This window comes from Amblyraja radiata, chromosome 35, assembly GCF_010909765.2.
Source record: "Amblyraja radiata isolate CabotCenter1 chromosome 35, sAmbRad1.1.pri, whole genome shotgun sequence".
NCBI lineage: Eukaryota > Metazoa > Chordata > Chondrichthyes > Rajiformes > Rajidae > Amblyraja > Amblyraja radiata.
Genome location: NC_045990.1, coordinates 4,695,605 through 4,708,185, shown reverse-complemented (window position 1 = coordinate 4,708,185; position 12,581 = coordinate 4,695,605). Strand labels below are relative to the sequence as shown.

Here is a 12,581-nt window from a genome sequence, read left to right as displayed (position 1 = left end):
TCCGCGCAGACCTGTGATCCCCGCACACTAACACTATCCCACACGCACACTAGGGACAATTTACAATTTTACCAAGCCAATATGCCTACAAAACCTGTACGTCTTTGGAGTGTGGGAGGAAACCGGAGCACCAGGAGAAAACCCACGCGGTCACAGGGAGAACATACAAACTCCGTATAGACAGCACCCGTAGACGGGATCGAACCTGGGTCTCTGGCAGCTCTACCGCTGTGTGGCCAGTGGCTGGCAGAGTGGGGTCCTTTCATCAACTGTACAGATTTGAATGCATTAAAACGATTGAAGATAATGTTTCAACCAACAGGGAGGATACTAACTACCCTGTGTCCATAATACATATTCTACACTCTACAAGTGACTTTTCTTTTTAAGTCGATTCTTTACATACCTTGCTCTTCTGCCATAGCACAGCAAGTTTGGTCATGTATTTTGGTCAGGTTTGGCAATGTATTTTCAGACTGCGTTGTTGTAGACAAATGGGCCGTTGTCCTGCCACCGACTGGACTGGACTCCGCGCACGTCGCTCCCAATCTGCCGGCACAGATGTCTTCCAGCTGCCCACCGTTCTCACGCAGCCAACAAACCCCCACCCCCCCCCCCACCCCCAATCCATCCCGTTTAATACCAAAGTCAAAGCTGCAACCCGCCGGTCACAGGGTGAATATCAGGACCAGGACCACAACAAGGATGACAAGGAGTGAGATGATCACACACCACTGCCGGCGAGCTGCCAAACCAGAGGGAGCAATGGTTAGTTTAGTTTACTTTAGAGAAACAGCGCAGAAACAGGCCCTTTGGCCCACCGAGTCCGCACCGACCAGCGATCCCCGCACACTAGCACTATCCTACATACTCGGGACTGTTTACAACTTCACCAAGACAATTAACCTACGTCTTTGTAGTGTGGGAGGAATCCAGAGCACCCGGAGTAAACCCACGCGGGCCACGGGGAGAACGTACAAACTCCGTACAGACAGCACCCGCGGTCAGGATCGAAGCCGGGTCTCTGGCGCTGTAATGCAGCAACTTTGCTATGCGGCTCACTGTTAGTGTTGGTCCACGAACAAGTACCAGGTACAAGGTGGCACGGTGGTGCAGCGGTAGAGTTACTGTCTTAAGGGCCTGTCCCACTGTGCGTGGTGATTCAAGAGTTCTTCCGAGTTTTCCCCTGATTCGAACTCGGAGAATGCCCGTAGCGGGTTCGTGGATGTCCCGTAGCGGCTCGTATGAGTAGCGGTAGGTACTCGGGGAAATCCGGTAAACTCGTGACGTTTTTTCAACACCGTGAAAAATGTCCACGGGTAAAATTATATAAATAATACTCGTGATGAAAAAAATGGTTACTTTTTACTCGGTGTTGAATACATCCAGTGAATTGGCCTCCACTGCCTTCTGTGGCAGAGAATTCCACAGATTCACAACCCTCTGGGTAAAAAAGGTTTTTCCTCATCTCAGTCCTAAATGGTCCACCCCTTATTCTTAAACTGTGGTTAGAACCCCTGGTTCTGGACTCCTCCAACATGGGGAACATTTTTCCTGCACCTAGCCTGTCCAATCCCTTAAGAATTTTTTATGTTTCTATAAGATATCCTCTCATCCTTCTAAGTGAATACAAGCCCAGTCGACCCAATCTTTACCACTTACCATTGGTTATGTGAGAAACTTTGGCTAATTTCTTCATTGTGCTGTCCATATGGGAGTGTGTGTTGTCCATCTCATGGGAAAATTCATCCAGCATCCTGCAACAGGGAAGCAAATGAGGGTCAGAAGACTGACACAAAAAGCTGGAGTTGTGCCCCTGTCCCACTTAGGAAACCTGAACGGAAACCTCTGGAGACTTTGCGCCCCACCCAAGGTTTCCCTGCGGTTCCTGGAGGTTGCAGGTGGTTGCCGGAGGTTGCAGGTAGGGGAGACTGACAAAAACCTCCGGGAACCGCACGGGAACCCTTGGGTGGGGCGCAAAGTCTCCAGAGGTTTCCTAAGTGGGACAGGGGCATCACTGGAGAGAAGGAATGGGTGACGTTTTGTGTCGAGACCCTTCTTCAGACTTATAGAGTCAGGGGAGAGAGAAGCGAGGATCAGATGTAGACGCACGAGACTGCAGATGCTGGAATCTGGAGCAAAAAACCGCACAAAGCGCTAGAGGAACTCAGCGTGTCAGGCAGCATCTGTGGAGAGAACGTTCTGTCTGTTCTCTTCACAGATGCTGCCTGACCCACTGAGGATTAGATGCAACGGGATACATCTGTCCCTGAGGATGGTACACCTCTGGATTGAGCCGCCAGCTTCAAAGAAGGGGGGGGTGCCGAGCATGAAGGGGGGGGGGGACATTGGGGGGCCACCAAGAATGGAGGGGAGACCCAGAAGTGGGGTGCCACATGCAGCGGCAGGCAGAAGATAGAACATTTATATCTTTGACAGCGCCAGAGACACAGCGACTCTTGTGTACTGCCAAGGTGAGAGGTCTGCTGTATGATTTTTTGTTTTAGTTTAGTTTAGAGATACAGCGCGGAAACAGGCCCTTCGGCCCACCCTGACCATCGATCACCCGTTCACACTAGTTTGAAGCCATCCCAATTTCACATCCACTCCTCACACACTAAGGGCAATTTGCAGAGGGCCAATTAACCTGCAAACCCTCATCTCACTCACTAATCAGTCCGTGGATAGAATTTGATGGGTGGGATGTTGCTGAGCATTTAATAATAATAATAATGGATGGGATTTATATAGCGCCTTTCTAATACTCAAGGCGCTTTACATCGCATTATTCATTCACTCCTCAGTCACACTCGGTGGTGGTAAGCTACTTCTGTAGCCACAGCTGCCCTGGGGCAGACTGACGGAAGCGTGGCTGCCAATCTGCGCCTACGGCCCCTCCGACCACCACCAATCACTCACACACATTCACACACATTCACACACAGGCAAAGGTGGGTGAAGTGTCTTGCCCAAGGACACAACGACAGTATGCACTCCAAGCGGGATTCGAACCGGCCACCTTCCGGTCGCCAGCCGAACACTTAGCCCATTGTGCCATCTGTCGTCGGGCCTGTCCCACTTGGTGGTTTTTTTCAGCGACTGCCGGCGTCATATCAGGGTCGCCAAAGGATTTTGAACATCTCAATATCCAGCGGCGGAAAAAAAAAATGTTGCAACACTTGAAACAACACGCCGTGCTTTTTCGGTGACCTGATACGTCAGTCTATGATGCCGGCTGTCGCCGAAAAAATTGCCGAGTGGGACAGGCCCTTTATTTGATTAGACCTCAGTGCCTTTATTACTTACACTGCCTGTTCATCCAGCACATCGCCTATCCGGCCCGACATGTTCTTGAGGACTCCAATGCCTCCAGACACCAGTTCCAGCTGTTGGTCTTGTTGATCTGATATTAGCTGCACAGAGAGCAATGGTCAAGTTACCACACAACCTCCCCCACAACATTCAATCATAGCTCATCTATCTTTCCCTCTCAACCCCGATCTCCAGCCTTCGCCCCATAACTGCTGACACTCTTCCTAATCAATCACTGCTTTATATAGAAACATAGAAAACAGTGCAGGAGGAGGCCATTCGGCCCTTCGAACCAGCACCGCCATTCATTGTGATCATGGCTGATCGTCCACAATCAATAACCCGTGCCTGCCTTCTCCCCATATCCCTTGATTCCACTAGCCCCTAGAGCTCTATCTAACTCTCTCTTAAACCCATCCAGTGACTTGGCCTCCACTGCCCTCTGTGGCAGGGAATTCCACAAATTCGCAACTCTCTGGGTGAAAAAATGTTGAAAAAACACCCCGACCTACTTGATGCCACGAGTACCTACGACTAGCATCACAACCTACCTACGACCTCGTGACGACCATGCTGCGAGTACGTGTCAAGGGAAAACTCGGCAGAGGTCGTGAAAGTGGGACAGGCCCTTTACTCAGCAGGTCAGGCAGAATCGCTGGAAAAAAAGGTGGCGTTTTGGATGGGAACCTTTCTAAATAACATTTGGACAGGTAAGCGGATAGGGAGGGTTTAGAGAAATATGGGCCAAATGCGGACAGGTGGGACTAGTTCAGATGGGGTACCTCGGTCAGTGTGGGCAAGATGGGCCGAAGGGCCTGTTTCCACACTGTATGATTCCATTAGCACCACATGGTTCATATTTCCCCATCCCTCCACCGTTGATGGCTGTGCTTTCAGCTGCTTGAACCCAGAGCTCCACACCTCTTGCTCAAGCCTTGGAGATTGGAGTCCGATATTTTAGCTGTTCTACTGAAACACCTTAGGACATGTGAACGGGGTTAAAAAAAATAGTCTTTCATAGAAAATAGGTGCAGGAGGAGGCCATTCGGCTCTTCGAGCCAGCACCCCCATTCATTGTGATCATGGCTGATCGTCCCCTATCAATAACCCGTGCTTGCCTTCTCCCCATATCCCTTGACTCCACTAGCCCCTAGAGCTCTATCTAACTCTCTCTTAAATCCATCCAGTGACTTGGCCTCCACTGCCCTTTGTGGCAGGGAATTCCACAAATTCACAACTCTCTCACTCACGTGCACCCTCCCTCCTGCCTCTTCCATCCAATGGGGACATACTCCAGGTACATACCCTCTGCTGTGCCCGCTGGTCCTCTATGTATGGGCTGTTAGCCGTCTCCACCTCCTGGTCCAGGCGTATATATTGATCCGTGGGCTTCCGCAGGGGGTCCATCCCTACAAACAGGTTCTGCAGCAGCAACAACAACAACAGCACATCAATGGGCGGCAGGGCGGCGCGGCTGGTAGTGCTGCTGCCTCACACAGGTTGCCAGAGACACAGGGTCGACCCTGACCTCCGCTGCTGCCTGTGCGGAGTTCGCATGTTCCCCCTGTGACTGCGTAGGCTTCCTCTTGAAGCTCCGGTTTCCTCCCACGTCCCAAAGGCGTGCGGGCTTTTTTAGGTTAATTTGTGGAGTTCAGTATAGTTTAGAGATACAGCGTGAAAACAGGCCCTTAAGCCCCACAAGCCTTCGTCACGCATCCATTACCCATTCATTGGTTCCATCCTACTCACTATTTTTACTGAAGCCAATTAACCTACAAACCTGCACGTGTTTGGAGTGTGGGAGGAAACCGGAGCACCCGGAGAAACCCCACGTGGTCACAGGGAGAACGTGCAAACTCTGCACAGACAGCACCTGAAGTCAGGATCGAACCAGGGTCACTATCACTGCCCCATGGATTCAACAGAGAGGGGGGTGGGATACAAATCAACTCACCTCTCCTTCATTCCTCTCAGCAAACGTCACACCAGAAGGACTGGAAACGTGGTCTTTCATTTCCTGCCAAGACAGAAGGGAGAAATGACCATTGGGAGGTGGATTAAAAATGCTGGAGAAACTCAGCAGGTGAGGCAGCATCTACGGAGCGAAGGAACTTGGGGGTCCACCAAGATGGGTGGGGGGGGCCTGGTGGGGGGGGAGGGCCTCCTGCTGCCACGAGTAGTGACAGGCCTGGATTGCCAATGTGAGCAGAAGATAGGACTGTCCGATTAACTTGATGTAGCTTTGTCACTGCCAGAAACATGGCTACTCTTGTGTACTGCCTACGTGAGGTGTGGTTGATTAATTATACTGGGTTGGCTGCAAGCACAAAGCATTTCACTGTACCTAGCTACTTAACAATAAAGTATCACTGAATTGGGAGAATCACAAACCTCGCTGCTAACTTATGTCCGGCTCCACATATTAAAGTTGGGGCCTCTGGAATTAAAGTTTTACTGATTCTCTGGAACCCACTCCCACCACGTTTAATGCCACATAGAGCTGGAGTAACTCAGCAGGTCAGGTATTATCTCTGGAGAACATGAATAGGTGATGTTTCAGGTCGGTACCACATTTAATCCCCCTATTAACTCCACAAAGAGTCACAGTTTATAAGTGATTGGAGCAGAATCAGTCTATCAAGTCTCCTCCGCCATTCAATCATGGCTGATCTGTCTCTCCCTCCTAACCCCATACTCCTGCCTTCTCCCCATAACCCCTGACACCCGTACTAATCAAGAATCTACCTATCACTGCCTTAAAAATATCCATTGACTTGGCCTCCACATCCACTCTATCCAGAGATTTCACTATTCGGTAAGTTTCAACTTTCATCCGTCTAAGCTCCAGCGAGTACAGGCCCAGTTCCGTCAAACGCTCATCGTATGTTAACCCAGTCATCCCTGGAATCTTGCTCGTAAACCTCCTCCGGACCCTCTCCAGCGCCAGCACATCCTTCCTCAGATATGGAGCACAAAATTGCTTACAATACATTTTATCTGCTCTTGTGGCACTCTCCCTCTTCCCCCCCTCACCCCCTCTCCCCCTCCCCCCTCTCTCACCCCCTCTCTCACCCCCTCTCTCTCACTTTCGCCCCCTCTCTCTCCCCCTCCCTCCCTCCCACTCTCTCTCTATCTCTCTCCTTTTACCAGCCGGCCTGTGACCATGGCTGTGATCAATATGCTGTGATCAATATGTTTTATTATTTATTATTATTTATTTATTTTTATTTTTATGATACTGCCTGTAAGGGAAATTCATTTCGTTGTCTCTAACTGAGACAATGACAATAAATTTGAATACAATACAATTTGAATACAATACAATACAATACAACAACAAACCAATTTCTCAGGGGTCACAAGGCTACAGATGCTGGAAGTGTAACAGCTGGAGATACTCCGCGGCCCAGGCAGCATCTGTGGAGGGAAATGGTCGGACGCTGGTTCAAGTCTGAAGAAGGATCCTGACCCAAACCATCGCCACCTTCCATCCACAATGCTGCCTGACCCGCTGAGTTCCTCCAGATATTTGTTTCTCAAACCAATGTCTCTAATCTCTGCCATCTCACCACTCCCTCCCTGAGCCAATATTCCAGGTTGTACCTTTATTTACCTGCCCACTGTAGACAGCTTGATTCAATAGTTCAATTATACTTTTATTTGTCACACTTGCAGCTGCACCATGAAATTCTTTATGCATGTTTACACATACAGGAATGTATAGTGTAAGAAGGAACTGCAGATGCTGGTTTAAATTGTAGACACAAAATGCTGGAGTAACTCAGTGGGTCAGGCAGCATCTCTGGAGAGAAGGAATGGGTGACGTTTCGAGTCGAGACCCTTCTTCAGACTGAGCAAGATTAATCAAGAAGGGTCTCGACCTGAAACATCACCCATTCTTTCCCTTCAGAGACGCTGCCTGTCCCGCTGAGTTACTCCAGCATTTTATGTCTATTTTCGATTTAAACCAGCATCTGCAGTTCCTTCTTACACAATCCATAGTCCTTGCTATTGAGGGAGTGCAGCGTAGGTTCACATGGTTAATTCCTGAGCTGACAGGACTGTCATATGTCGAAAGAATGGAGCAGCTGGGCTTGTACACTCTGGAATTTAGAAGGATGAGAGGGTATCTTATTGAAACATAGAAGATTGCTAAGGTAGACAAAAGTGCTGGAGAAACTCAGCAGGTGCGGCAGCATCTATGGAGCGAAGGAAATAGGCAACGTTTCGGTCCGAAACCCTTCTTCAGACCTGCTAAGGGTTTGGACACGCTAGAGGCAGGAAACATGTTCCTGATGTTGGGGGAGTTCAGATCCAGGGGCCATAGTTTAAGAATAAGGGATTGGCCATTTAGAACTGAGACGAGGAAACACTTTTTCACACAGAGTTGTGAATCTGTCTCATAGGGCGGTGGAGGCTGGTTCTCTGGATGCTTTCAAGAGAGAGTTAGATAGAGCTCTGAAAGATAGCGGAGTCAGGGGATATGGGGAGAAGGCAGGAACGGGGTACTGATTGGGGGTGATCAGCCATGATCATATTGAATGGCAGGTGCTGGCTCAAGGGGCTGAATGGCCTACTCCTGCACCTATTGTCTATTAGTAGACACTTATACAATGTAGATGGTGTTGTTGTGGTCCAGCCTACCTTCACCGTCTGCCTGGTCTGCACAACAAACGCCTTCCTTTCAAACAGCTCCCCCGGCTCAATCTTGAACTTGCGAGGGTTCGATTCCACAATGCGTTCACGAGGATTAAGGAGGAATAAAAATCCAGGAAAAGTGGGGAGAGAGAGAGAGAGAGAGAGAGGGAGACCAGTGTCCTGCAGAATACTGGGCAAGTCAGCAAGAGATTGTGACCAGGTTTATGCCCTAGCGGTCAACTTACCTTAGTTTAGTTCAGAGATACAGTGTGGAAACAGGCCCTTCGGCCCACCGGGTCCAAGCTGGGAGCAGGGGTAGGGGCGGGGGGGGGGGGGGGGGGGGTGGGCAAGAGGGAGAGGGGGAGTGGAAGGGTGGGGTATGGAGTGGGCCCTGCGCGTGGGGGTGAGGGGGTGGGGAGTGAGGAGTTGAGAGTGGGGAGAGGCGGGTGGAATGTGTTGTGTGGATGGGGAGTGGAATGGTGGTGGGAAGTTGGACTTTGGGGGGGGGTGGGGGAGTGGGCTTGGGGGGGATGGGAAAGTGGGCTTGGGGTGGGTGGGGGAGTAGGTTGGGGGGGATGGGGTAGTTGGACGGGGGTGGGGGGAGTGGGCTTGGGGTGGGGGAGTGGGTTTGGGGGGAGGGATGGGAGAGTGGGCTTGGGGGGGGGGGGCGGTGGGGGAGTGGGTTTGGGGGGGGATGGTAAAGTTGGACATGGAGGGGGGTGGGGATGGGGAAATGCAGCGTGGGGAGGCAAGACTGTGGAGGATATTGATGGTCTCGTCATGGGGAGGGGTGGGATGAGGAGTGGGGTAGTTGGGGAATGGAGGTGCGGGTGGGGGGGGGAGTGAGTAGTGGGGGGGGGGGGGGGGGGGGGGGGGGACTGTGGAGGATATCGATGGTCTCGTCCAGGTCCTCCAGATCCCACTCGATGCTGCGCAGGCTGTTGCGAAGCTCATTGGTGGTCCAGTCATACTCCTCCTTGCCCACACTGTGCGTGTCCTGCAGCAGCTCACACCATCGCTGGTACAGCCCCCGCGCAGAGTTCACCGCCTTCTGCACCTCCCTGTGGCACAAAGCAGGCACATCAGATGCACCGTCCCCTCCCCTCCCCTCGCCCCATACCTCCCCTCCCCTCCCACCGCCCCACACCTCCCCTCCCCTCCCACCGCCCCACACCTCCCCTCCCACACCTCACCGCCCCTACACACTCCCCATGGGATAACATCAAACTAGTGTGAACGGGTGATCGCAGGTCGGTGGGGACTCGGTGGGCTGAAGGGCCTGTTTCTGTGCTGTATCTCTAAACTAAACTGTGACGGAGGGTCAGAGGTATCCCGGTAGCATGAGTCATTCTAACCGCAGGATAAAGGGAGAGCTTCTCTATGGAACAACACTATTGGGGCTTCCATGGAGGTGATGGGGAACATTAAATGGGATCAGTGAAAATGGATGCTTGATGTCAGTGCCAACTCAACGGGCTTTGTGCTCCATCATGGTATCACAGAAACATAGAAAATAGGTGCAGGAGGAGGCCATTTGGCCCTTCGAGCCAGCACCGCCATTCATTGTGATCATGGCTGATCGTCCCCAATCCATATCCCTTGACTCCACTAGCCCCCAGAGCTCTATCTAACTCTCTCTTAAATCCATCCAGTGATTTGGCCTCTGTGGCAGGGAATTCCACAAATTCACAACTCTGTGGGTGAAAATGTTTTTTTCTCACCTCAGTCTTAAATGACCTCCCCTTTATTCTAAGACTGTGGCCCCTGGTTCTGGACTCGCCCAACATTGGGAACATTTTTCCTGCATCTAGCTTGTCCAGTCCTTTTATAATTTTATATGTTTCTATAAAACACCCCCTCATCCTTCTAAGCTAAAGTGAATACAAGCCTAGTCTTTTCAATCTTTCCTCATAGGACAGTCCCGCCATCCCAGGGATCAATCTCGTGAACCTACTCAATCACAACATGACATATCATGACATCGGAGCAGAATTAGGCCATTCGGCCCGTTGAGTCTGTACATGCCTGATCTATCTTTGCCCAACTTACCCATGCTGACCAAAGGGCCCAATCTCATGGAATCATGCAGCAGGGTAACAGGCCCTTCAGCCCAACTTATCCATGCTCACCCATATCATGGAGTCATTGAGCTCGGAAACAGGCCCTTCGGCCCAGCTCGCCCATGTCGACCAAGATGCCCCATATCATGGAGTCATCGTGCAAGGAGATAGGCCCTTCGGCCCAGATTGTCCAAGTCGACCAGAACGTGCAAACTCCACACAGACAGCACTGGAGGTCAGGACCAAATGCGGGTGCCCAGCACTGTGAGGCAGCAGCTGTACCAGCTGCACCACAGTGTTGCATTTCTCAGCTTGTCCCACTGACCCACATGTCACTTTAAACCTTTCCTATCCGTCTATGTACCTGTCCCAGGTGTGGGTTTTTGGTACCTGCGGCGGTGTTATTTACCTGCCCCAAACTGTTGCAAAAAAACAACCAACCTGTGAATGCAACTTTTAAAGATATCTGGTCATTGTTGAATTGCTAACACCAGCTGGAGCAAAGGAAACGTCTGGCGTGCTTCGACTCGCCTTGAGATTTGTTATTTGTCTAACCGGCTCCGATTATTTTTATCTTGCAGAAAAACCCTCCTCCCCACTCTGTGGCAGGGTGAAACCCTGCAAACTCCACGGGCGGGTGAGAACGGGGAGGTGGGAGAACCTCACAGAGAAGAAAAATAGCCTCACAGTTTAAGTGTTACGAGAAACAGAGACAACAGTTGATCAGAATAGGAATCAAGTAGGATAGAGATGATCTTTTTGTAGGAATAGCAAAGGCTGGGCGGTCAGCGCGCCCTCACAGAGAGGAGAAGGGAAGGGGGTTTATTTGGTTGGCAACTCACCCCTTCACTACAAAGAAAGGGTCGTCCAGAGACATGGTGGCCGCTCCACAGATCACTTGATCTCACACTCAGTCTCTCTCTCCCTCTCCCTCTTTCCCCCCTTCCCTCCCTCTTCCCCTCTCTCTGTATGCCTCTCCCCTTCTTTCTATCTCCCCCTCTCTCTCTGTCTCCTTCTCCCCCTCTCCCTCCCTCTTTCTCTCTCCCCTCTCTCCCCCCCCCTCTCTCTCTATCTCTCTATCTGTGTCTCCCACTCTCTCTTTCTCTCTCTTTCTCTCTCCCACCCTCTCTCTCTCCCTCTCTCTCTCCCTCTTTCTCTCCCCTCTCTCTCTGTCTCTGTCCCACTCCCTCTCTCTCTCCCCCTCTTTCTCTCCCCTCTCTCTCTCCCACTCCCTCTCTCTCTCCCTCTCTCTCACCCCCTCTTTCTCTCTCTCCCTCTCTCTGTCTGTCCCACTCCCTCTCTCTCTCCCTCCCTCCCTCTCTCATCCGGGAGCAGCGTTCCCGTCACATGACGAGTGTTTCAGCTTCGATAACAAACACACACAAAGCTCAGCTCCTCTCTCTAAAACTAGTCGCTGAAGTTAGTGGCTCCAACTCCTGGCGAGGCGAGGTAGGGCTCGCTGTGTTCATTAGAAAGGAGATGAGGAGGAACTTCTTCAGTCAGAGGGTAGTTAATCTGTGGAACTCATTGCCACAGAGGGCTGTGGAGGCCAAGTCAGTGGATATTTTTAAGGCAGAGGTAGACAAGTTCTTGATTAGTCGTTGTGTCGTTGTGTCCTTGGGCAAGACACTTCACCCACCTTTGCCTGTGTGTGAATGTGTGTGAATGTGTGTGAGTGATTGGTGGTGGTCGGAGGGGCCGTAGGCGCAGATTGGCAGCCACGCTTCCGTCAGTCTGCCCCAGGTCAGCTGTGGCTACAGAAGTAGCTTACCACCACCGAGTGTGACTGAGGAGTGAATGAATAATGCGATGTAAAGCGCCTTGAGTATTAGAAAGGCGCTATATAAATCCCATCCATTATTATTATTATTAGAACGGGTGTCAAGGGTTATGGGGAGAAGGCAGGAAAATGGGATTAGGATAATCTCTGGAGAACATGAAAAAAGTATGTGCTCTGGTTCTTGATCCCCCTACCTTGGGTACTGATTGGGGATGATCAGCCATGATCACATTGAATGGCGGTGCTGGCTCGAAGGGCCAAATGGCCTCCTCCTGCACCTATTGTCTATTGTGCCTTCACGCTAACAACCCCCCTCGTGATTTTATACCTCTCTTTGAGATTATCACGGAAATTATCATAAATATGGGGAATTCTGGAAATAATCAGTAGATCTGGCAGCATCTGTGGGGAATACTCCGAAGGCCATCGACTGTAACTTTATCTCTTATTCTTCCTCTCTCCACAAAAGCTGCCTGACGTGATGAGTATTTCCATGGTGGCGCAGCGGTAGAGCTGCTGCCTCACAGCGCCAGGGACCCGGCTTCGATCCTGACTGCGGGTGCTGTCTGTATGGAGTTTGCACGTTCTCCCCGTGACCTGCGTGGGTTTTCTCCAGGATCTCCGGTTTCCTCCCACACTCCAAATACTACAAGGTTGCAGGTTAATTGACTTCGGTAAGAATTGTAAATCGCCCCTGGCGTGCTAGTGCACGGGGATCGCTGGCCCTTCAGCCCAGCAAACTTTTGCCTGTTTCTGAGCTGTATCTCTATACTAAACTAAACTAAACTACT

At 51.0% G+C, this 12,581-nt stretch overlaps 1 protein-coding gene across 1 annotated transcript; it reads right to left on the bottom strand.

Moving 5' to 3' along the window:
* Window positions 1–387: 387 nt before the first annotated feature.
* On the bottom strand, window positions 388–10,988 carry stx10 (syntaxin 10). Its single transcript, XM_033050753.1, has 8 exons — window positions 10,853–10,988; window positions 8,842–9,011; window positions 7,957–8,051; window positions 5,267–5,329; window positions 4,618–4,734; window positions 3,307–3,413; window positions 1,663–1,757; window positions 388–745 (listed from the first exon to the last, which is right to left on the bottom strand). The coding sequence occupies exons 1-8, from the start codon at window positions 10,885–10,887 to the stop codon at window positions 669–671; spliced, it is 759 nt and encodes a 252-aa protein (XP_032906644.1). The 5' UTR covers window positions 10,888–10,988; the 3' UTR covers window positions 388–668.
* Window positions 10,989–12,581: the final 1,593 nt, after the last annotated feature.

Bases quoted from the DNA above. Each gene is read 5' to 3' on its own strand.
- stx10 (XM_033050753.1), bottom strand. From the start codon at position 10,887: ATGTCTCTGGACGACCCTTTCTTTGTAGTGAAGGG. The intron at 9,012-10,852 runs GTGAGTTGCCAA...TTTGTGCCACAG, and splicing joins CCTTTCTTTGTAGTGAAGGG to GGAGGTGCAGAAGGCGGTGA. The intron at 1,758-3,306 runs GTAAGTAATAAA...TCCCTGTTGCAG, and splicing joins GTGCTGGATGAACAGGCAGT to GATGCTGGATGAATTTTCCC.